The sequence below is a fragment of the Gekko japonicus genome, unplaced genomic scaffold, assembly GCF_001447785.1.
Source record: "Gekko japonicus isolate JY-2015 unplaced genomic scaffold, Gekko_japonicus_V1.1 scaffold49, whole genome shotgun sequence".
In the NCBI taxonomy this organism is placed as follows: Eukaryota; Metazoa; Chordata; class Lepidosauria; order Squamata; family Gekkonidae; genus Gekko; species Gekko japonicus.
In genome coordinates this window covers 654,257-679,732 of record NW_015173674.1, presented here as the reverse complement: position 1 = coordinate 679,732, position 25,476 = coordinate 654,257, and the positions used below count along the sequence as shown (strand labels likewise).

General features: G+C 42.0%; 1 protein-coding gene across 1 annotated transcript in view; it reads left to right on the top strand.

The window, feature by feature from the left end:
- The window catches only part of CDH23 (cadherin-related 23), a 797,360-nt gene that overhangs the window by 557,823 nt on the left and 214,061 nt on the right, over positions 1–25,476 (top strand). Inside the window, exons 20-25 of the mRNA XM_015422891.1 lie at positions 5,951–6,058; positions 15,529–15,718; positions 16,687–16,832; positions 18,284–18,503; positions 21,173–21,325; positions 25,094–25,207. Coding sequence (XP_015278377.1) covers positions 5,951–6,058; positions 15,529–15,718; positions 16,687–16,832; positions 18,284–18,503; positions 21,173–21,325; positions 25,094–25,207 — 931 coding nt within the window. The remainder of the gene's footprint in view (positions 1–5,950; positions 6,059–15,528; positions 15,719–16,686; positions 16,833–18,283; positions 18,504–21,172; positions 21,326–25,093; positions 25,208–25,476) is intronic.

Sequence of the window (25,476 nt, the reverse complement as noted above, 5' to 3'; positions counted from 1 at the left end):
GGACATGGCACAGTCTCCCTATGCTATTGCGCAAATGTGACAGAGGAAAGGGGGAGGGGTGGTGGATGGCAGTGAGCAATGTGGAAATGGAGTGTGCAGATGGCATTTCCACCTGCTCCCACGCCCCTTGCTCCTGTCACGCTGTCATGCTGGAGGTACATTTTTGTATTCCTTGTGGAAGCAGCCTTGTGGAAGTGTACCAGTAGGTGATGTGTCCTGCTCTCATTTTTTTTTACATTTCCTTTCTGTATGATTCTGTAATATTCTTTACCTTTGTGAGGACCCCTGAGCTCACTTGATAAATAGGCATAAATAAAGAGGTGACTGCCTAGGTTAGCAATGTACAGAAGGCACTTGCTACCAAAGTAGATGAGAGCCATTCCTTTGTCAGTGCCATCATATGTGGGCAGCATAGAATGGATGCAAAGAAGAACTGAATAAGGGCCAAAATACGTGATGTGTGTGACACAAGGCTAGGCTTCCCAGTCCCCAGGTGGGGGCAGGTGATTCCCTGATTTCACAGGCTCCTGCCTGCTGCTGGCCAACTGGTTGGTGGGGGGAAGCCCCACCCACAACAGCAACCGTCAGCAGCCATGCCTATCCCTCCCCTCCTGCGAGATTTACAGGGACCTCCAGCTGATCAGTGGGAGCACATGGCCCGCTGATCAGCTGGAGGCCCTTTAAATCTTTTTTTTTTGTAGTACATTTTTATTTTACTTTTCGTTGAACATTACATCATCATAGATTACATATATTTCCAGAGTCTTTCATTCCTCCAAACTGTTTATCCAATTGTAAACCCTTTTCCATTAGTTTGTACCGTGTTATTCCTCCCTTGTAGTTGTAAGCTCAGATCATCCATTTGTGCAAGATCTAATAATTTTAAAATTATGTCTATTTTACAGGGCAATTTTTCTAGTTTCCATTGTTTAGCCAACAACATTCTAGCAGCCGTTATTATGTATGTTATTAAATACATATCTTTAAAGCTATATCCATCTGGTACCACATTTAGGAGATAGATTTCTGGTCTTAAATCAAGATTCAGTCCCACATTTCTTGTATAACTTTGCGTATCATTTTCCAATAATTTTGAACTATCTTGCATTTCCACCACATGTGATAAAAGGTCCCCACATTTGATTTACATTTCCAGCATACATTGGATGTATTACTATAACATTTGGCTATTTTATCGGGGGACCAATACCATCTGTGGAACATTTTGTAAACATTTGCTTTATACGCTACTGCTCTCATTTTACTTATTTCCAAATTTTCACCCAATGTTCTATCTCTAAAGTTTTTCCCAAATCTTTTGTCCATGATATCATAACTTCTTTAATACTTTCGTCTATTTCAAAGTCATCCAATAAGAAACCATAAAGTTTCTGGGTTAGTTTATCGTTGGAAGATAACCAAATTTTATCAAGTTCATTTTTATCATGATCAAAACCCCTTACCATATCTTTGCTATATCTATCTCGTATTAATGTGTGTTCCCACCATGAAAGGTTATTTTCCTGTACCAATTTGTCTTCAGTTTTTAATTTGTTGTTTTTTTCCAGTAAAGCATCATAATTAGCTATTATGTTCTGCGAAATAAGTGTGGGTTTTATGAATGCTTCTAGTGGAGAGACCCACCTTGGGGTTTTCCTATAGAATCTCAACTTAATCTCATTCCAGATTTTATTTAATGCTCCCCTTATCGCATGTCTATTGAAATTGGAGTGCCAACCCATAAACAACTCATGCCCTTCCAGTATTAACGTTCTCTTATTTTCTAACAAAAGTCATTCCTTTATCCAAACAAGGGCGGCCGCTTCATAGTATAAGAACCAGTTTGGTACACTCATCCCCCCTTTTTCTTTCCTATCCTGCAGGATTTTCCATCTTATCCTTGCTTTTTTGGGATGCCACACAATTTTTTTGGTAATTTTATCTAGTTCCTTGAAAAAAGTCTGGTTCTTTAAAACAGGGATATTTTGTGCCAAGAATAAAAATCTAGGCAATATATTCATTTTAATTGCCGCAATTCTGCCCATGATAGATAAAGGTATATCCTTCCATCTTGACAAGTCCTTCTTGATTTCTTCTAACAATTTATAATAATTGTCCCCTATTAGACAGCTGCTTTTATTAATCAGGTTTATGCCTAGATATTTAGTTGATTTGACAAATTCCATCAACGTTAGTTCTTTAATTGCTCGTAAAGTATCTGATTGACAATTTTTTGATATAAGCTTTGTTTTCTTATAATTTATTTTAAGGCCTGCAACGTTGCTATACATTTTTATCTCCTCCAACAAGGAGAGTATGGATGTTCTAGGGTTCTCTAACATAAATAGTAGATCATCTGTGAAAGCCAAAATTTTAAATTCTTCAACCTTTATTTTGAACCCTTTTCTGTGATTGCTCTTTCATATGTTATTGTTCAATGATTCCAACGGAAAAAAAATCTATATTATTGGTAGCATCTCCATTTAAAATTATTTTAGCATATTGTTTTTTGTAAATGGCTTTAATCATAGTTAAGAAATACTGACCACATTCCGCTTTGTCTAACTTCTGCAAAACAAACTCCCATGATAAGTTATCAAAGGCTTTCTCCGCGTCGAGAAACATTAGAACCAACTCCTTTTCAGGATGTGTCTCATAATATTCTAGAATGTCAACAATCATACGTAAGTTGTTCTTCATATGCCTTTTTGGTAGGAACCCCCCTCTGATCTTCGTGAATAGTTTGGGATAAGACCTTTTAAAATCTTGTGGCTAAGATATTAGCGAATATTTTATAGTCACCATTTAATAACGAGATTGGCCTGTAGTTTTTAATTTCATTTGCCTCTGAGTTGGGTTTATGTATTAATGTAATTGCTCCATGGTTCCAGGACTCAGGTATCATTTCTGATTTTCCTATTTTTTGGAACAACTGTTTTAACAGGCTCACTATTTGTTCCTCAAAGATTTGCTACAGTTCCACTGTTAATCCATCTGGTCCTGGCGCTTTTTTCTTTTTTTGTTTCTTTATTGCGTCTACCATCTCGCACATTGTAATAGGTTCATTTAATATTTTCTTATGTTGGTCATTAAATACAGTATAATTCCCTTTTTCTAAATATTCTTTGATCTGTTGAACATCCTGATTTTTTTTGTTGGTAAAGTTCTTGGTAGAACTTTTCCACTATCTTCTTAATTTTTTCTGGGCACGTTCTCTCCATCATTCTCATCTTTTAGCTTACAAATATGATGTTTTCCCCTCTCCTTCCTGATTTTATAAGCTAACCACCTTTTAGGTTTGTTTATGTTTTCAAAGTAATATTGTTTTGTATACTCGATTTTCTTTTGTATTTCTTGATTCAACAGTAAGTTCATTTTATGATGGAAGAAGTTAAGTTTTATTTTATAGCCCCTTGTTTCATTATCATTTTTCATTTTATTTTCCAGTAGCTTAATTTGCTCCACTATTGCCTCATAATTCTTCTTATCTTGTTTCAATTTCCATGCATTTTGGCTAATAAATCACCCTCTCATACAGGCTTTAAATGTATCCCAAACTATCTCAATCCGCGTTTCTGGTTGGATGTTTCTTTTTAGGACGTCTACTATTTCCTCTTTAGTTTTTTGCATTAACTCGTTATCTCTAAATAGTCCTGTATTCAGTGACCACCTACTTTTAATCCGGTCTTCTTTTAGTGTTACTAGTAAAGGATTATGGTCCGCAAATGTTCCTGGCAAAATGTCACAGTCCACTAATTCCGGAATTATGGAATTACTTGATTATGGAGGCCCTTTAAATCTTACAGGAGGGGAGGGAGAAGAGCAGCTGTGGACTGCACATCTGAACTCCAAAAGGCAAATTCACTTCTTGGAATTCAATCACAGGCAACACACACTCACCAAAAAAAAAAAAAAAATTAAAGGGAACCATCCCTTTTAATGGGTTTTTTTTTTTTTTGCGAGTGGGGACTTCCAGCGCCTGAATTCAAAGCGGTGAATTCTCCACTTGGAGTTCAGGCTTGTGCAGTGCCTGCTTGCAAAAACCATTTAAAGTTAAATGGTTTTTGCAAGCGAGTGCCACCAGCGCCTTCCCAGGGCTGTGTCCCCAACATCAGTTATGCATGATGTCATCACATTGGGGATGTCCTCACCTCCTCCTGGAACACCCCCCCAAAGCCCCCCACCGGCAACAAGTAAGGACCTGGCAACCCTACACAATGCCAGTCATGGGTGCCTGACCTAACTTTTAGTCATGTGTATGATTGGGGGGTGGGGCTCACTTTCAAAGCATTCCATTGCTCTGTTCAGCTCAGGGGTGCTGCAGTTGGGGGAGGGGCTTCAGGCCTCCAACTTGCACTGGTATTACTAGTGAAAGCAGTCACAGGGGATTGCCCCTTCCTTAAGATGGGTGGCATCTGCAAGAGAAAAGAAATTTTCATGTTACAATCCACATAGAAAGAAATAGTCAAAAGAAGAATCCAAAAACCCAGAACACAATCTATATGGTTCTGTAACATTGGGACAGGATTTCCAGGTTTGTCAAACCAGCTGGCAGGGGATGGAGTGAACTTACTGGGAGCAGGGAGGGAGGAAGCTTGAAATAAACACAACGTTCCTACATCACTCAAAGTGACGTAGGCACACTAGGAATGTCAGGGGTGATGCTCTGGTTTGTAGGCAAAACCACCCCCACTTCATTGACATGCCTACGTCACTTCCAGGTGATGTAGGCATGTCACATTTATTTCTGACTTCTTTCCTGTGTGGAGGGGGAACAGTTCCCCTTGCTGGCCAGCTGGGCAGTGGCAGAGAGAAATGCCCTAAACTGGGGGAACCCCTGCCCACACCAGGGAGTCTGGCATCCCTACACTGGGGTGACCTAATGACACATAACTGTGTGCAGGCTTTTGAGTTCTCTAGAACTCTTCTTCAGGCTGATCCACATAGCACATACACGTAGAAGTGCTCACACAGAGAGAGTAAGTGGGTATAATTGACTGCAGCCCAGTTATGGACTATCAGTCATTGCTTCCCTTTTCTTTTTTACCAGTGTAGGTAAAGAGATCACATCCCTTCTAATATTTACAAAGTGCTGCAAAATGGTACTATTTTAAAGCAAGAGTTTTAGAAATTATTATCTGATGTGCTCTGGTATACAGCAGAATTGTGGGGGTAATATCGACCAATAAGTTAGTTTTTTCATGTAGGTGATTTCTTAATTTTTAGCTTTGTCATTTTATATGCTTTATGTATTTGCATATATGTTGTAAGCTGCCTCACAGGAGGATGTGGGAAATAAATATTTTAAATAAATAACATCATGGGTGCCAAGTCATGCTATCAGGGGGAAATATTGTCAGGCATATGGAACGTAAACTGCAATCTCAAAGCTTGGTGTGGGAACAGAAATAACATGCAACAGTATTAAAGCTAACAGTCCATATTTCAAATGTTCCCAGTGATCAAAATAGAGGGAGAATGTGTTAATCAGGATTACTCAGCAGATCTTCGTGAACAGCCCTGGCAGCAATCGTGAAAGCAGCTCAGAGGGGGAGAGAGAGAAGGAATTAGTCAGATTCGTTTATTTGTTGTGACTGGGGCGCTTGTGGACAGAGGTGTTTGCATTGCTGTCAGGAGGTCTGAGCACAGAATTCTGAAAGCTTCCCTGGAGAGCAGTGGCTCCTCTTCCAGCATAAATAATGAAGAATAAGCATTGACATTGCTGAGCTGGAAAGGGAATGTTGTGCTAAAAAGCTAGGTTGCGTGTGACAGGGGCATTAGGAGGGACACGAGAAAGGGAGCCTTGTCAGACATTGTCATCAACTTCCCGTCTGGCATTTATAACCTGTTAAAAAAAATCTCTTCCGAGCTTGCAGGTACAGATATGACTGCTAAGGAACGCTGGTTCAAATATTCAAAAGCCTGTGCTTAAAACTATGTTTGTTTTCAGGTAAACATCACTTTGCTGGACATTAATGATAACTATCCCGTATGGAAAGATGAACCCTACTTCATTAACCTTGTGGAAATGACCCCTCCCAATTCTGATGTCACCACGGTATGTGTTCAAGCAAATGCACTCTTTTTCCCCCTGAAGTACAAAATCAGCAGTTGAATTTTACTTTTTTAAACTTTTTCTTGAGAAGTTTTTTTAAATAAATGGGTGCATAAAACAAAGAACTGAGTACATGAAACAGTCAGTTCAAGCTGGACTCTGCAAATTTATTTGCCTTACATTACCAAATACAGAGACTTGCAAAAATGATTTGGAATCCAGGGTGGTAAAAAAAAAACAGTTTGCAGGGGGGTTTCCAGTGAAAATCAGGTAGCATAGGAAACTTTAAATAGCATCCCCCCACCTCAGTTCCCTGCATGCCCTTTGCAAAGGATGGGCTTGCAAACTAAGGTTGCATATAGTTTAGTCTGGAACACCTTTGTTATGCCAAGGTTTGATTGCAGACTTTCTCATAAACAACAAGTGCAAATGGTCACTCATTTCACATTCCAGTGTTGATCCCTGACTTTTAAAAAGTGATTGCCTGTGTAAGCCAGAGCCCAAATACCAACCCTGGCTTTCCCAATGTGAAAAAGGCATACTTCACTGTATTCTTTTTCTTGGTTTTTCCTTTCCTTTGAGGAGCATGCAGTACAGATAAATTATTCAAAGAAGTCTGTTAGTGTTACGTAGTAGGGGGTGATCAGCAGAAAGTGTGGTATAAACCAAGAATGTGCAGCTGGTATACTGCAGGCAACAAGAGGCACATGCATGCACATATACGAAAAGGCCAGTGTAAAGTTGAGGTGTGCATACTTCAGAAAGTGCAGAAATTCCTGCTTTATTACCTGACTCTAAAATTCAACATCAGTGATCAGCATCTGAAATCACAGATGCAGCATCGCTATCTTATCATTCACAAGTAGTTCAAATGAGTTAATATGACTAAATTATCTATTAAAACACAGGAGGGCCTGGCATGATGTGGTCCATGGGGTCGCGAAGAGTCGGACTTGACTGTGTGACTGAACAACAGCAACAAAAATCTATAAAAATATATGCAAATAAAATTGTACAAACTTTGTATATAGTATTATAATATCCTCATAATCCATCTTGGATTTGTTTTTTGCACACTTTAATGTTTGATGTTGAGTTTTAAAGTTATGTAATATCAGGCAACTTTCTTGTTTCCATCTCCCACAGAGTCCTGGACTCTGCAGTCAGGTTTCCTCAAGTAGTACCAGACCTTTAGCCATGGGACTGGCCAGGCTTGGGGAGCAGGAGCTGGAAACACTAGGCTTACACCTGGGTGGACTGGTTGATCCTGCAAGCTTCTCCTGCCAACCCAAGGCTTAAATAGGTTGACAGGGAAGCAGCTCCACCTGGTCTGCAAGCAATACCTGAGGGTCATCTTGACAAGGCTTAACTGGGGCCAGATTCCTGCAAAGAACTGCATCCGCTGGAACCAGAGTATGGCCCAAGAGGTGGGACATTGTCTGCAAACCTGCTGGTCTTCCTCCGCTCAAGCTTGCTGCCTCAGCTGCTCCTGCTGGGTGGAGGTGGATTCTGGTGGGCTTGTGGGCTGGGCTTGTACTTAGTTGCCCTAGAACCTGGAGGAACAGGAGGACATTGTGGTGGTACAGGTCCAGCTGCACACTCCTCAGGGGCAGCCTCTGGAACAGATAGGCCAGAGCCATCTACTATGCAGGGGTCTCCCAGAGTTCCTTCCTCTCCCCAGGTCATATTTCTGGTTTTTCAGGCCCTTTCTCTGAGCAGACTTTATGAGTGTGAGGAAGTACTTGTTGCAAAAGTGTCAAGCATCCCAGAAACCCATTTCCCAAAGTGTTTTATTATTTTGTAAATGTAATGACTGACTCATCTAGTTGTAAAGACTTGTGAATTGCCGATAGCCTCTTAACAATAATTATTTATTGCAATTCAAGACACAGCTGCTGTTGTATTAGTGACAAGAGGTTTGCAGTAAAAGGAAATTGTATAGGCTAAATCACTGACATGGCATTTAAGGCACTTCGACTTTACATAATGCAGCCCCCTCTCTGAAACATGCTTCATGTGTTGCTTCTCCCAGTGTAGGCATTAATACTAATATCAGGGGAAACCATGAAATAGTTCTTTCAGTCAGTCTTACTTTGATTAAAATGTCCTTTTAATGTACCACAGAGTTGCTTAGGAACAGGGTTAGGGTTAAATAACGCTCTGAATTGTAACCAGTAGGTGACATTTATTTATTTATTTACTTATTTTATTTTATTTGTATCCTGCCCTCCCTGCCAAGGCAGGCTCAGGGCGACTTACATAACATATATTGACTGATACCTTTATTTTATTACAATTATATTTATTTTAAGGGATGTTTCTCCAGTTTTTAGGGCTGTTTCTCTTGTTCCATTTTGCAATATAATGTAGTGAAGAGAATTTTGGTCTTGGACTGAAGTTTACAACTCCACTCAATCATGCAACCCACTAGTTTGAGCAAGCTTCTTTTTCCTCAGACTAATCCAGCTCACAGCATAATTGTGAACAGAAAATAAAACAATTCATTATTATTACTCTAAGCTCCTTGGAGGACAGTATATATATGTATAGCTACCCAAGTGCAAAAAATGAATACTATCTTGGTTGTAAAGGGTAAATGCAAGTGTCACTACTTTTCCATTTTCCACTTGTCACGTCTGTGACATCATCTTCATGTACTGTAAAAGAACGACCATTTATATGTGTGTACCCTTTGCAGATGATGTGTTTTGCTTATGTTTAATACTTCACTATCTTCACTTGCATATAAAATATAATGTGCTTATCTGTGCTAATCAGAAACTTAGTGTAAATTATCAGTGCTTTGAGGTATCCTCACTAGAGTTCCCTCAACTTTAGCAAAACCAAATTAAAAGTTAATGCTAATTCTGAGCTATTGTACCATCAGAGTCTGTCTGGAATCCCTTGGTTTATTGGCAAGTTAAGATAGGATATAAACATGGTTCCCTCAGAAGTAACAGCAGGGATACAAGATTCAGTGTGTGATAAACTCAGGACCCATCTCTGAGCCCTCCCAAAGCTATCCTAGAACATGAGTAGGGTTGCCAGGTCCCCTCCTAGTTCCAGCGGGGGGATTTGAGAGACGTTCCAGGGGTCTTTTTGTGAGCCGAGCATGTGGCTAGCAACCACCCCTCTCCCTCCCTCCTGCTAGATTTAAAGGGCCCTCCAGATGATCGGTGGGCCACGTGGTCCCTGCCAACCAGCTGAAGCCCTTTAAATCTGGCAGGAGGGGAGGGAGAGGGGTGGCCAGGCGGATGGTTGCACTTGGGGGCCAGGCTTCCCCTGGTGGCCAGCTGCCGGGGGCGGATTGGAGCCCCCCAAAGTGAGGGAAACCTCACCCGGACCTGGGGGCTGACAACCTTAAACATGAGAACCAGTCTGGTGTAGTGGTTACAGTGTCGGGCTAGGATCTGGGAGAACCCAGTTCGAATCCCTAATCTGCCATGGAAACTTGTTGTGTGACCTTGGGTCAGTCACACATTCTCAGCCTAACCTGCCTCACATAGCTGTTGTGAAAATAAAATGGAGGAAAGGAGAATTATGTAAGTCACCTTGGGTCCCAGTTGAGGAGGAAGTTGGGGTATAAATGAAGTAAATTTAAAAAGCATGTGAACCAGTAGAGAAGTTGCTGTGGAAGAGGTGTGGTTGGGCAGAAAGGGTCCTTATGAGAGTGCAATGGTGTGAAAGTTAGTAAGCAGCCCCTTCATATCTACTCAAGGGCTAAAGTTTCTGAGGGAACGCCAGTCTGTGGGGTTCCTCAAGTGCCATTCATGCACAGCTGACAGGATCCACTTTCTTCATGATGCACTCCCAAGTGGCTGTAAGCTGGTCAGACTGCATGGGTTTTCAAAGTACTTAAGGGTAGAATTGCCAACTGCCAGCATAAAAAAAGTCCTATTCCTTCAATAGAAGCTTACTATGTGGAAATGGGTAGTTGAAGCTTTTCATGGCATGGAAGTAAATGACATCAACTGGTAAACAACATCTCATTAACCGTCTTGTAAAAGTACAGGACATCCCCCCCATGCTGTTGGCAATGCTAACTTCAGCTAAACACTGAAGCAAGTAAGCCATAAAAATGTCTGTACTGCATCAGACCTTGCAGAGCATCAGATTATAGAGAGAGGTCCATCCTATGAATTAACATCCAAAGATACAGGATTACCATAATCATCAGTCATAGACCCACAAAAATCCCAGTTGCTGGGTGTCAAGGGGGCTATACCTCATGAAAACTGCTCAGTTCCTCAACATACTAGATGTTGTCTATTGTTAAACAGGATTGTCATAGATGAGATTTGCTTTCACTAAAATTCTCCAGCATCCTCTGTCTCTGTTTCCATAAAATACTGTTATGTGCACTGTATAGGATTCTGCCCCTCAAGCCTGTCCAGGAATGAGAGGGAACCCTATGCTTTTTCAATACATGAAACAACAACCCACAGAGGTAGGCTACCCTCTCTGGATTTCAGAACAATAAGCCACCAGAACCTCTTTTAACTAGAGTCCCCATCCAGCCTAAGAGCAAGGCTCAGACTCTTAGCTGGCATCTGGGTTTTACACATTAGCACCTTTACCTAGAGATGCACGCTTAGGGTGAGCAGAAGGCATAGGAGTTTAGCCTTGGAACTCAGTTACACATCAGAGACCATTTAAAAACAAGAATAAGTTTTTATTCAACACAGAGCATTGCAATTAGACCATAAAGATTTCAAAATAACAAACCTAAGGCAGTTTGCCTTGACTACACAGTAAAAGATACATATTTACCAACTTCAGGAATCCATCAGTCCAAATAGTCCAAGGGATTTTGAATAACAATCCCATCTTTGCACTCCATGTGCTTTAAGTCACAAAGCAAGTCTGTGTTCTCCAACAGACCGCATGGCAGGACAGCATTTCCAGGTGCAATAAACAAGCACAGAGCAGAGAGCTCACGAGCAGGAACAAGAACACAAGAGCAGCAGAGAGAACAGAACAGAACAAGAGCAAGAGAGAGACTCTCTCATAGGGAATGACCAGTTATAGGCCAATTCCAGTCACAATCAGCTGTGGCCATGCAGCCAACTGCGAGTGGGCAGGGGGGTGGCCAATTCTTGGTTGTCATGGGTGCAAATGATGGCTTTGCTCAGCAGATCAATGTACATCCTTTAGTACAGTGATTTTCAGGCTGTTTTCCAGGGACCCCTGGGTCTCTCAGAAGTTTATCAAGTTTTCTCAATGAGAAAATCAGTAATGAGGGACAAGTGACCCTGAGCAACAGCTTGCCCATAACTATCACTCTTCCCTTGAACAGGCCTGTAGCTAGGAATTTTTGGGAAGAGGGCACCGGGGTGCCAGGGGGTGCTAATGTAATTAACTGAGGGAGGAGGAGGAGACTGGATTTATACCCCGCCCTTCACTTGTAGTCTCAGAGTGGCTTACAAACTTCTTTCCCTTCCCTTCCCCACAACAGACATTAATTATACTCTGCCTTCCTCCCAAGTGGGGACCCCAAGTGGCTTACAACTTTCTCCTCTCCTCTGCTGCATCCTTCAGATAGAAGAAGGACAAAGAGGGGAGCTGTTAGGGAAGTTCAGGGGCAGCCAACCTCATCAGGCTGGAGCTGGCAGATGTGATGAAAGGGGCTGGCCCTGGGAGCATGCATCAGCCACATCAGCTCCTCCCTTGGTGAGCGGCTGCACACTCAGGAGGCAAGGCCGGGCTTGGGCGATGCAAGGGAGCAGCCACAAGCCGGACCACCCACTGGAGGCAGCTGAGCCAGGGAGGGGTGCCACGCTGGCTTTGTTCGCAGCCCAGTGGCCATGCCTCAGGACTGCTTTTCCTGGGACTACGTCACATGTGCTCCACCACCTCCAGGCCAGCCAGCTATCTTCTCGGCCATTCTGTGTGCAGCCTTCTCCCAGGAGGGATCAGGAGGGGAGAGAGGGGTGGGGGGACCGGGAGAGAGGGCTGCGGGAATCGGCTGTGGGGTGCATGGGAATTTGGGAGGGGTGGTGCCCCATACACCCTGCATTAGCTACAGCCCTGGCATGTACTCAGTTGCACTTTCAGTTCATGTAAGGCTATGATGAGACTCAATGAGCCTTGCCAGCCCCCTGCATGAACTGAGTTTGTGCCCTATAATGTTCTACAAAATCCTCCATAATGTACTAAAATTCCATGGAAGATATGTAGGAAGGAGGTTTGGGCAGAAAGGTTGCAAGCCATTGCTTTGGTAGATATCCATGTAGTCACTGCTTCGTTTCCTGTCAGGGTCCTCAGCATTCTACAGCACAAGGCTATGTTTTGTTCCAGTTTTAGCTCCACAGGGACTTTGGACCCTCTTGCCATTGAGCAGGTGTGGATCCCAGCTGATGAAAACAGCCCTTGTGCTGCATCTACACTCCCCTGCCTTTGTCATAGTCATATCTTGGTCTCGCCATTTGTGTTTGTGCACATGTTTGAGGGTTAGGGTTGTTCCTTTAAGTAAAAATTTGACCGGTTTCTGCTTTCTCAGCCTTGCTTGCGACCTCCGTCAAGGACCTCTCTGAAAGGCATTGATTTAAAGTCTTTCAAATCCCTCTGGCAAAATAAAAGAGAAGGAGAGGGAGAATTATTCTCCATCACACTTGGAGAAAAATGACGGGCGTGAAACAGAAAATAAATGAGGGGAAAGCGAAGAGAATCCACAAAATCATCAAACAGGAAAGACTGTGTTTAAAAAAAATACCATAATGAAACATTAATCTTTTGGGGAGGAGGGGAAATACCAAAGGGCTCCAGTCCAAGTTCACTGTATAGAAATAAACTCTCCATTACATGATCTGGCCTTTGAGCGCTCCCTCTCTCCCCCTCCATGAACAAGCTTTGTTCAGTGGGTGCTCCATTAATCCGGACATGATTCTGGCTCCTTGTACTTCTCTTTCTGTTGGGAAAGATGTGTTGAAAAAATACAACCGGAAGCATCATTGTTTAATAACATATGAAATCCATTCTGCATTTGCTGATCAAATATAATTTATTTCTGTGTAATTAAAAAGCTTAATGTTTGCAGCTAGTCACTTTCCAGCCATAGATGGTCAATTGCAAGTTGATTCACAGAAGTAAATCCAGCCATCTGCTTTCTACCCTGAAGTAACTTTTCCAGTCCTGTGGGCAGATAACCACACATCATTTCTTTATTTAAGTGATTTATACACCACCTTCTGCTCCCATCTGCCCCCCCCCCCCGCAGCTAATACAATCATAAGCAAAAAAGGTTAAAACTTTAAAAATTCATGAAACGTTGTAACATCATCACAAAACAATCCTGAAGATTTCGTTCAAGAGGACAAGGCAGCATCCAGTAGTCAGTCAGGGGCAAGGAAAGTGACGCATCAGAAAGACCCACCCAAACACACACACACTGCAACCCCGTTCCATTTGTGGTGGTGGTTGCTACCCCTACTCCTATTGTGTCTGTTTCTTAGTTATCTAGGCAATTTATGAAACATGAAATAAAAGGCACCATGCTCTCAGATGACTAAATCTACTAAATAATAACAACAAGCGTCTCAAAACCAGAGCAGTTAAAGTGAACTGGCAATGTGGGAAGTGTGCCAAAAAAGGTGTAGGTTTTTTTTAAATTATAATTATTTTCTTTTTGGTGGGAAATAATCTAAGGTATCCCAGGAAACTCCCTGGTGTGGGTATTTCAGAAGGTGGGTACAAGCACAGAGAAGGCCCTGTTCTGTATCAGTCTCACCAGTACAAGAAGAACAGTAGCAAAACATTAGCTGTTGTAGATTTTTCGGGTTGTATGGCCGTGGCCTTGGCATTGTAGGACCTGACGTTTCGCCAGTAGCTGTGACTGGCATCCTCAGAGGTATAACACAGAAAGATTGGCAGTGGTACCACTTTCTGTGTTATACCTCTGAGGATGCCAGTCACAGCTACTGGCGAAACGTCAGGTCCTACAATGCCAAGGCCACGGCCATACAACCCGGAAAATCTGCAACAGCTAACAAACTCCGGCCGTGAAAGCCTTTGACAACGTATAGTAGCAAAACAGCTTTATCAAATTTCAAAGGATGGCAAGGAAAACACAAGCCATGGCACTGTCGAAGGCACTTGGGACCCCAGACTTTATTTGGAGCTGCACCAGAAGTCTCTGATAGCAAAGATTGATGACAGAATCCAAGTCAGAGTCTTGAACTCCTTAACTACAAGTCAGCTGGGCTCTTTGCTGCCTATTTAGCTGAAGCATGGAATGCCAGTCAGGTGGGACAGAATGGCAAAGCGCTGATTTCCTTGACTTTAATGATTTGTTAACTACTCTGTGTGGTTTGTGTGTTGTTGCACTGCAATCAGGGCCAGATTTAAGGCCAACTGATGTCCTAAGCACAGCCAAACAATGGTGCCCCTCGGCCCTTCCATTGCTTAAACTGACAAGGCATTAAGACTCAATAAGTGCTGAAGGTGAAATAAGAGATTAAAAATTCAGTTTTCTTCCAGGCCAGACCCCCAGACTAGACCCCACAGCCATATTAAATATAAACTTTAGAAAAAGTATTTAACACTAAATAGCAGTAAGCAATATAAGCAAATTATTTACTTATAACTAGGGCAACAGAAAAAATGCAAATTTTCCCACACTTTTTAATGGATTTTTAAATAAAATTGTTGTAAGGGGGAAAATGCAAATACAAATATTTATTGAAAACTATTTTTAATTACCCTCCCAAAGATTATTAGGCAAAGTATGATCTGATATTATCTCTACTGAAATTACATGACCTCAAGAGCATACTTTTCAATTTCTAGAATCCTCTTTCTTCAGAAATTGATGTTGGTGGACAATTTTTTAAAAAAGATATTCTAATGGAGAAATATAATTATTTGCATGAAACAAAACATTGTTTATTCCATTGCTTTCTACCCTTGAAAATATATAGCATGCAAAATAATGCATATTGTTGCCTACTTATAAATTTATACTTTAAAAAGTTTTCTCCCATTTTTTTAAATTGCAAAGTGCATGATCAAGTCCTCAGAACTAAGCTGGCCTAACAAATCTGCTTCTCTACTTAGCAGAGACAAGGCATACAGCCTGCCTTGTCCCATAAATGCCCCTACTGCCTCCCCCTTCTCGGTGCTAGTGGTTCCACTGCCAATCGTTTCTTATGAATAGCCATAACAGAAGGAATTACTGAGACAAATATTTCATCTTCAAGGTGCTCCCCTTTCCTTGGTGCCCTAAGCACTTGCTTATTTTGCTTAATGATTAAATCCAGGACTGACTGCAATAATGACTATTGCTGCACCAGTTGGAAAGTGCAAGGACAGTCTCATCAATGAGATCCCGGGTCCTAGATGCAACAGAGCATGGAATTGGAGTAATGCTTTTCATCCACCATGTTTTTCATTTCTTACCTCAGTTTGGAGTCAACTGCGCAAATGCATTCAGAAATGAAAAATAGTCTATATAACATTCCTCTCTTGATCTCTTGTAGGTGGCAGCCTTTGACCCAGACCTAGCAGAAAATGGTTCCCTTGTGTACAGCATCAGACCACCAAATAAATTCTACAATCTTAACAGTACCACAGGGAAGATTCGGACAACAGGAGTTATACTGGACAGAGAGAATCCAAATCCCCAGGAAGCTGAGCTCATGAGGAAGATTGTGGTTTCTGTTACTGATCGTATGCTTGTTTTAGTTGCTCTGTGCACTCCTTTCCACCTAGTTAACAATCATCTTTTGCTATTAGTGTAGGACTTGCCTCCCCATTCTCACATATTATGTACTTATGCTAAAAATGCAACTTTTTCCTATAATAATAATAATAATTGTGTTCACTGAAGTCACAACTGATCAATAGCAACCCCAGGATCATGGGGTTTTGCCGTCCTCTGCATACAATCCCAGTATTAATTGGTGCATCCCATCTAAGTAAAAACCATGGCTGACCCTGGTTAGCTTATAAACTCTGATGAGATCAGACTAGGCAGGGCTATTCAGCCTGCTAACGTTTCCCTCTCTGATTGTGTGATTAAGTGCCATCAAGTCTCTTCCGACTTTTGGTGATCCCATGAATCAGTATCCCCAAAATGTCCTATTGTTAACAGCCATTCTCAGGTCCTGCAAACGGGGGGGGGGGGGGGGGGGGGGAGGCTGTGGCTTCCGTGACTGAGACAATCCATTTCATGGTGGTTCTTCCTCTTTTCCTGTTCCCTTCAACTTTTCCTACCATTATTGTCTTTTACAGTGAGTCTTGTCTTCTCATAATGTGACCAAAGGACAATAAGGCTCAGTTTGGCCATTTTAGAGTTCAGGCGTGATTTGATCTAGAACCCACGTAGAACTTCTCACTACAATCTATTAAATAACTTTGTCACAACAAGACCAGCAACAAAAGTAGGCTGCTTAAGGTCCCATAATTTTAAAACTTTTGTTGTTGTTCTGTGGTTTACTTTTAACTGTTTTGTTATGACGTTGATGTTTTCCAAGTCTGATTTCTAAACAAAAGTATACTACCATTTAGCTGAGGAGGCCTTGAACTGGTTTAGGGAGATTTCGCTATGGCAAAATCTTGAAAACGCTTCTTTAGGATGTTCACTGGGAAAGGGTGCTTGGTAATCCTGAAGCTGCATTCTTTCCTGATCTCTGCAGGTGGGAGACCACCCTTACGGGCCACGAGTAGTGCCACTGTGTTTGTCAACTTGCTGGACCTCAACGACAATGACCCCACTTTCCAGAACTTACCTTTTATCACGGAGATTCCTGAGGGTCTTCCAGCAGGATCATCCGTCTTCCAGGTGAATCTTCTCCTTTGTCCCCCTCTGTTTCTACAGTGTACTAGATGAATGGTGTTTTAAAATGGATTGGGATGGTTTATGCCACAGATTGTTACTTACATAAGGGTTGTTTGCCCTTTTTCTCACAGCATCGTGGTGTTTCTGTGCTCCTCCTGAGTTTTCCCCATCTCTCCAGTTATATTTCCCATGGCTTTGGGGAAAGATCATAGCAAAGCTGGGGTGACACCCATGTGGACAGGAGAGTCCAGATCTTCCTGGTCCTGCCCACACTGGTGCCGTTTTCTGTCCCCCATGGCAGAAACCCCTTTGCCACACAGTGTGTGTGTGTGTGTGTGTGTCTGTGTGTGTCCACTAAATTTGCAGTTGACATATCATTATAGCATTATAACAATCTGTTCTTCAGGTTTTCTAAATTCCCATCTTGCCTTTTTAAAAATAAAAGTAAATTTCTAGCCATTGTAGGAATATGCCTTTCCCCTGATACTTGTGCCAAAAAGAGCCTAGAGCCTTACTTCTATTTAAAGTGCAAGCTGGGAATTCAGAGGACCCAAGGGTCAGATTATTTTATGTCAATGGTCAGTTGTTTTTTTTAATGAAAAGTGGGGGGGCATGGCTGCCATGGGGGCTAGGGCAGGGAAAATGTGGGAAAACTTGCCACATGAAAGTCCTGTTGCCGCTGTGCTGTGGCAGCAACTGCGGCAGCTACTGAGAAACTACACCAGCCTCTCACTTATGTTAAAAACACTGGTGGGTGGTGTCCACAGTTAGGTTACAGCTTTCTCTGGACTGGAGCCAACATCCCAGTCCCAACATTTTTAAAAAATATCTTGGCAAGGTAAATGGCTCATATTTCCTTCAGGTGGTCACACCTGGTGCTGTCCACGTTACTCCATATTAGAAAATCCCAGGGGAGAACTAAACACAAGGAGGGGGCCCTGACTGGAACCCCTTGGTACATTTAATCATTAACCAGATGCTACTCATAGAGCTGAAAGGACTCGTTCCTCTCTGCCCTGAAGATTTTCTTTCCTCCTAGACTCTTTCAGAACAGGGTGAACGTATTCCAAGAAGCAGAACTGCCAACACTTCACCAACATTTCCCTCAGTGTTTCACTTGGATTGCCCCAGTAGCTCCTAGATGTCATACCTATGTTAGCAATTTAATGCTTCTGGGCTAAATGAAAAATCATTTTGAATATTTTGGATCACAGATGCTAATTAGCTTTCCCTCTCCCTATACCAACAAACATGAGAGAATATAAATGCAGCTGGTATAGCCATGTAATGGGGGGGGGGGGCAGCCGGCACAACCTATAAAAAGCAGCTACTGAGTTTTGTACCAAGTTGTGAGAAATAAGGCATTACACTGCCAGGATCTGAAGCTTCTGGCTTTGTCTTCATGAAGATGAGCTCATTGGACAGTCATACCTTTCTTTTGCTTTCTGTTTTAGGTAGTAGCCATTGACCTTGATGAAGGCCTGAATGGTCAAGTGACGTACCGTATGCAGGTGGGAATGCCAAGGATGGACTTCCTTATCAACAGCAGCACTGGCCTTATAAACTCCACAGCTGTTCTGGACCGGGAGAGGATCGCTGAGTACTACCTGCGGGTGGTGGCAAGTGATGCCGGAGTACCGTCCAAGAGTTCCACCAGCACTCTCACTGTCAGAGGTGAGTGAAAGACTGAACCCTTCTGGGCACAGTCTCGCTGTGTCTGCTAGCTCATGTCTCAAATATGTTTTTATCATGAATTGTTGTCTGTAAGTTTTGCACGGTATCATTGTGATGTAGTGGTAAAAGTGCTGGACTGGGATTTGGGAAACCCAGGTTTGAATCCCCCCACTCTGCCATGGAGCTTGCTGGATGACCTTGGACCAGTCACACACTCTCAGCCTAACCTACCTCACAGGGGTGTTGTGAGGATAAAATGGAGGAGAGGAAAAAGATGTAAGCCACTTTGGGTCCGCACTGGGGAGAAAGTCAGGTATAAATAGAGTAAATAAAATAATAGAATAATTTCTTGCTGCTTTTCATCCTTCAGATGGCTTATGATGTGAACTAAGTTGTGGGTTAAGTAGCTGTGTGCATTTTGCATTGATGAATGAATGAACAAAGAGGCATCCAAAGCTCAGGGTTGGGAAGTTCCCTGGTCTTTCCTGTTGGGGCAGTCTCAGAGTCAGGGTATGTGTAGATCGGAAGGTAGAGAACTGACTAAACCAAACAGTTTGCATAACCAATTTCTAATTTGTACTGAAAGTTGCAAACATCAGCATCCACACAAATTTGTCACAGTATACTAGACTCGGAAGTTCTCTGCTCCCCACTACCCCTTTGTTCTTGTCATCCCAACAGCATTTGCTTTAAGAGATAATCTGAAGCAGCTAGACTTTTTGACACCAAGGAAAGCCTGAGTCATTTTCAGTTCCGGTTTCTGGTGCTGAAGTTCAGAATTTTTCCTCCAAACTAATAAACTAAGAATGTTTACTCAGTGTATTGAAGGTGAAATTGAGTAAGGGTTTCAGTGGCTAAAAAGCCTTGGTTAATTTTGTCTTCAATAACTTGGTGAACTCTCTTACTGCAATCCAGTGCAGAGTTACTCCAGTTTAAGCCACTGAAATCAATGGGGTCAGACTGGAGTAACTCTTTGTAGGGTTGCATTGTTATAATGCCATCATAAGCAGGGTTATGCTGTTCTAAGCCCATTGACTTGAATTGACTTATTTATTCAACTTTTACTTCATTTGTAGTCCATTTTCTAGCTGAGAAGGTGGGTTAAATTAAAAAACAATTCAACAGGAACAGTATAATACATACAACAAACAATGCGATAAAACTTGATTACAAAATAAGAGAATGTATAACTCTGCTTGGGATGGTAGTGTTAGTGTATTAGTATGGAGGAGTGTGGCTCTGAGCATAGGAACCTGAAATGCATTCGGCCAGTGCATTCCTAGCTACAAAAGTATGCATCTTCGGGATGTATAGAAATAAAAGAAAAATAAATGATCCCTGGTTGTGAAGAACAACTGAAAAGGAGGAAAGGGAGTAATGCTGCTAACTGCACAAGTGCAAAAGCAGCACATACAAGTTACTCAGCTGCCATGTCAAATGCTGCTGTTGCAGGTTGAGATTGACCATTGATGGTGATTTTTATGAGGTTCTTGGCAGGCATGTGTGATGCTGATCCTACTTGAAAAGTACTGAGACTTACTAGTGATTTCAGCTCTCATACTTTATTTTAGCTCAGAACAAGACGAGAGTACCCAGCTCGCAGGCTGGTTTATATGTGCACAAACCCCGCTCCCCAAACACACCCACACACAAGTGATTGGCTATTTACAGTGGCCGAGAGTTCCATAGGCTCTCAGCCAGGAGCCTAGCCTGCCGATAGGTGCCGGCTAGGATCCGCTTGTCCCATTGTTACTGAGAATGAAGCTCGGTCGCTTCGCCTGACCACGTGGCAAAATGGCCACGCACGCGGTCTGATATGGATACATTACACTACTATTCATGCTACCCATGCAGCATGCGAGTCATTACAGTAGTGATCCTTCCCACACGGCTAGGGTAGTATGAGAAGCCCCATACTGCATTAGCAGAGCCCACGGTATGGCTCCTCCTCACACCAGCATCAGCCACCAGGAAACAGTCAATGCAGAGTACAAAGGAGCCACAACTTGAGCTAGGTTGACATGGCCCCAGCCTTCAGTGGGAAGGAGTGACACTGCTGCATTTCTTAGGTCACTGCCATAAGAGACTGGGTTATCCATGTTCACATTATAGTGCATTGACTCGTTATGTGTGTGGTATAGCTATGGTGATGGTACTAAGAAATTTATGAGATTTGGAAGGGTTCAGATGGTAGCATTTTTTGGACCAACAAATCACTTCACTGAGAGCTCTCATTTGAGCCACTTTGGAAGCTGTTACTATTAGTTTGTGGTTTTGGTTAGATAAGTAATAATCTCCACTTAAATTTTGCACAAGAACTGAATAGCTGGTTGACTTTTTTAACCTAGAAAAAATTATATGACTAATGGCATTTGCTCATAACTCTCAAATATTTGTAACTCTGGAGCTCCTACTGCCAATTATGTAGCTTTCCCCAAAATATTTTGCCAGCTAGGTCATTTACACTTTCTCCAAATATCTTTCCCAGGTGTCAGACAGTGTGAGAAAAACTTGGCTCCTGGTTGAACTCCTAAGAACTATAATATATAGTACAAGTAGAACAACCAGTGACTGACTAGTATTAATGGCCAGTAGTGTGTCTTTTAAGAATGCTGTATAGTGCCTGGGGCAGAGCCTAGAGTCATCCTTGATCAAATTCTCTCTTGTAGTTTTGGATGTGAATGATGAGAACCCTACCTTCTTCCCAGCTGTCTACAATGTATCACTTCCAGAAAATATTCCTCGTGATTTCAAGGTGGTTCGCCTGAACTGCACGGATGCTGATGTGGGTCTCAATGCAGAGCTCAGTTATTTCATCACAGGTATGTGATCTTTCAGGAAGCCTCTCCAGCTAACAGTGCAGCCATTTTGTTCATGGGCAGCAGAGAGCATTGCTGTGTTTTTCTATCTTTTTCTTTCAGATTTATAGCCTACCTTATCCCAAAAGTTCAGGGTGGGTGACACTGAAAAGCGTTAAAAATCCTGCTAACACAGAATAAAACTGGATTCCCACTTAGTTGACTAAAAGCTCAGTCCATCTCCGCACCCTCCCCTTAACTCCATGCAAAGGAAACTACCACATACTTCTGCTTCCCTCCCCTCTCCTTCAGCATTATTGGGAAGAGATCTTGGCTGCTCTAAACTCTACCCTGCTCCCTCTTCTAGCTTTATGGATGTGAGAACAATCTTTTGCTTACCATATTTCCACCAGTAGCATTTTCCCATGGGAATGTGTTACACTGCTGTCAAGCAGAGTATTGGTGCAAGTAAGCAAACAGGAAATGTATGTAAATCAAACAGCCAAAGGGGCTTTTCATTTGGCTGATGGATTTCCAAGGCTAATTTGCATATGTTTTCCTATGATGCTTTGCAAATGATAGCAGAGCTGTTTTGGGCTGTTGGCAACTTGGAATTATCTATGCTTCATCAGACTCAAAAGAGTCATCAGCTGTTTTATGTCTACTATATGTAGATATGACAATTTGAGGAAGGTGTTGTGGGTGAGCTCATTTGCAGTGTCTGCTGATGTGTATCCAGGCGGGCTGTATTCTGTTGCAGAAACGGATGTAGGAGGCTTAGGAAAATAAGCCTCCAGCTACTTTATAGAGATCTGCTACCATATCAGTTATGCTGAGGATTGTCTCCTCAGTTTCGTCTAGGTTTTTGTTTAATATGATGCCCACTGCAGAGTAGAGAAACCACCTATAGTTGGCCATGATTTCCAGAGGCATCTAAATCATCTCCTCTCAAACAGGGCCTTCTCTAATCACTGGATGCTTTAGGATGATGGTACCCATGAGGCTGTATTATCTCATTAACTTCAGTGGAAGATTCAAGTATGTGGTTTTGGGTATGCACAATTTGTGACCCACCAAAGTAAATGCAGCCTACGTACTGTGATCTTCATATGCTTGACAACAATTCAACCCCCTCCCCACTGCCATTTTTGCTGCTTCAGGTGAATGGCAGAAACACTTTCTGATTACCTCCCTCATGTAGCTGTTAGGCTGTGTTCACCTTGGTGGGTCACAACTTGGGGTTGTTTTTGTTGTTGTTGTTTTGCCATCAAGCCACAGCTTGCGACCCTGTAGAGTTTTTAAGGCAAGAGACATTCAGAGGTGGTTTGCCATTGCCTGCCTCTGCATCATGACCCTAGTATTCCGTGGAGGTCTCCCATCCAAATACGTGCCAGGGCAAACCCTGTTTAGCTTCTAAGGTCTAATGAAATTGAGCTAGCCTGGGTTATCCAGGTCAGGATAGATCTCTTATATCACATTGACATCAATTGTACACATGCTTTCCTCTCCCACTGAGATCAGTGATCTATATACATAGCTCAATTTAGCTGATAACTACCCTAAATAAATGTTTATTATGTGGCTACCCTATAACTCCACTTGGACCATCCTCATTGGATGATTATTTATTCTAGTTCAGTCCAAGCCTATGGAAAGGGCGTAGGCTTAGAATGCATAGGACAGTGCTGCTAGGCTAGGGATAGTCCACAAATTAGTTCCAAAGGCTCCAAAAGTTGTCCATTCTCGCCCTCTGCTGTCTAGAGTCTTCTATGACACTCAAAATCTTTTTGTACCTTTACTTGCTACTTTCTTGTTCATTCCCCAGGTAACAAGGAAAGTCAAGAATCAATAATTTTGATAAAACAGTATATGTTCAGACTGTGAAATCCCAAAGACATTTTAAGTAAATGCAGCTGCAGTGCTGTCAAAAGCAATCAATTTAGCCTGAAATGAGATTCTTGCAATTCTTCCTAATTGGGAGCCCCAGCAGTGGCCTTACAGGCTTCTTGTCATACCATATACATTTTGAACAAAACATGATTTTGCAGGTACAGATGGGGGATTTATCACACAATCCTCTGAAATGTAGGCAAATCTTTTACAATCCCAGTCCATAAGGGCATGGATGCCGTTGCATTTTTGCCTCTTCCATGAAATGTAGTGGAAGGTATTTTCTGTACTGCAGATTGAAACTATTCAAACCTGTCTACCTGTCATGGGCAATAATCAGGAACTCCAGGGACTGTAGTATAAAGGACATAGGCACTGCTAATGAAGAATCCTCAGCTTTCTCACCAAACTGTAAGGGCCAGCAAAACCACAGTAATCAAAAATTATTTGAAATCTGCCTACATTTGTAGCATAGATACAACCAGAAAGCATGACATCTCAAAGGATTATATGTTCTTATCAAGTGTTTGAAACAGGCATTTCTGAATACATTTTGCAATTTGACACTTTGATAATGAGCACCTTTGTGGTGCATATTAGCATAAGCTGTCACTAACTTTTTTGTTTATTGACATACAGCAATCAAAATTAAATTGGTAAAAGGGGTTTTTTTAGACAAAGGCACACTCCAAGAAAAACAATGTGACTAAAGTGCTGTAGATTTTTAAACTTAAAAGGACCCGCCGGGAGCATAATAAATCATTGTAGAAGAATCATTTATTGTGGGGAGGGGGTTTCAAGAAAAATATCCTTATAAGAAAGGAAAGGGATTTCCGCTGATCCTAATATATTTAGCATTTCAGTAATTTATAAAACATGTCCAAACCTCTTTCTAATTCTCATTCCTCTGTTGCCTTTTTTTTTACTCAAACATGATATATAGTCCCCCTCATAACTGCCAGCTCCCAGAGTGGGCAGTTTGGTGTGGTGGTTAAGAGCAGTGGACTCTGATCTGGAGAACCGGGTTTGATTCCCCACTCCTCCACATGCAGCCAGCTGAGTGACCTTGGGTCAGTCACAAGCTCTCTCAGAGCTGTTCCCTCAAGAGTAGTTCCCTGAGAGCTCTCTCAGCCCCACGTATCTCACAGGGTGTCTGTTGTGGGGAGAGGAAGGGAAAGGCAATTGTAAGCTGCTCTGAGACTCCAAGTGAAGGGCAGGATATAAATCCAATCTCCTCCTCCTCCTCCTGTTTTCCAATATCTGGCATATATTATTCTGGCTGCACTTCCTATGGAAAAGAAGCATCTCATTTCCTGAAAATTGTACCTTTTAAGATTGGATTTCAGTGTTGTTTTTATTTTGCTAATTTAGTATCAGAATTTTGTAGCTTTATCACAGAGCCATCCATAATATACTCCAAGTATCACATTTCCAACACTTATTGCTCTTATTGCCATGAATTTTAGATAATGCATAGGGCTGGGTTAACATTTTATAACAAATTTTTCCTTAGGGCAAAGCACAAGATCTACCTATAGATGCTTTCTCAAATTTATTTTCAAATGTTAGGTTGTACCTCTGTTCCCAGCTGATTAACCCTTGTACATACATAATTCAGGCCATTATCTTTCTCCTTCTCCAACAATATTTGATAAATTTGTGGAAGCCTCATTTGTCCTAGCTATAAAAGTACATTATAAAATAGACTGGTATGCACAGAGTGATGCTGTCAAATTCTAGGTGTGCCTACTTCTTTATATGTGTGCACAAATAGATGGAGAGGAATATGAACTATGAAGGTGTTTTTCATAAATGATTCTGAATTTCTTGGTTCCACAATTCTTATTTGCAGAGTGTTTAAGTTTCAGCACCCTTCGTTTGTTGACTTTCTTTCTTCTGTAGGTGGAAACCAGGATGGGAAGTTCAGTGTTGGTTTTAGAGATGGAGTAGTTAGAACAGTCGTCAGTTTGGATAGAGAGACTGTGCCATCCTATACCCTCATCCTCGAGGCCATTGGTAAGTATGTCTTGTGGACTTGCATTCCTGTTATCTAAGCAACTGACGCCCATTCCATTCTGCATCATTTGGGATGCAATGAAGGAAGCATTTTCAAAGGACTCATACAAATTAATGATGCAATGTTTTGTTATGATTTCTAAAATTTTCATTCCATTCCATTGGTAGTGTCACCCCTGTGATGACATCAAATGGCTTTTCTCGACCATGAAGGTTTCTTTTTTTAACTCTCCATGTTCTGGAGAGGGGCCACTTTGTAGGTCTGGACA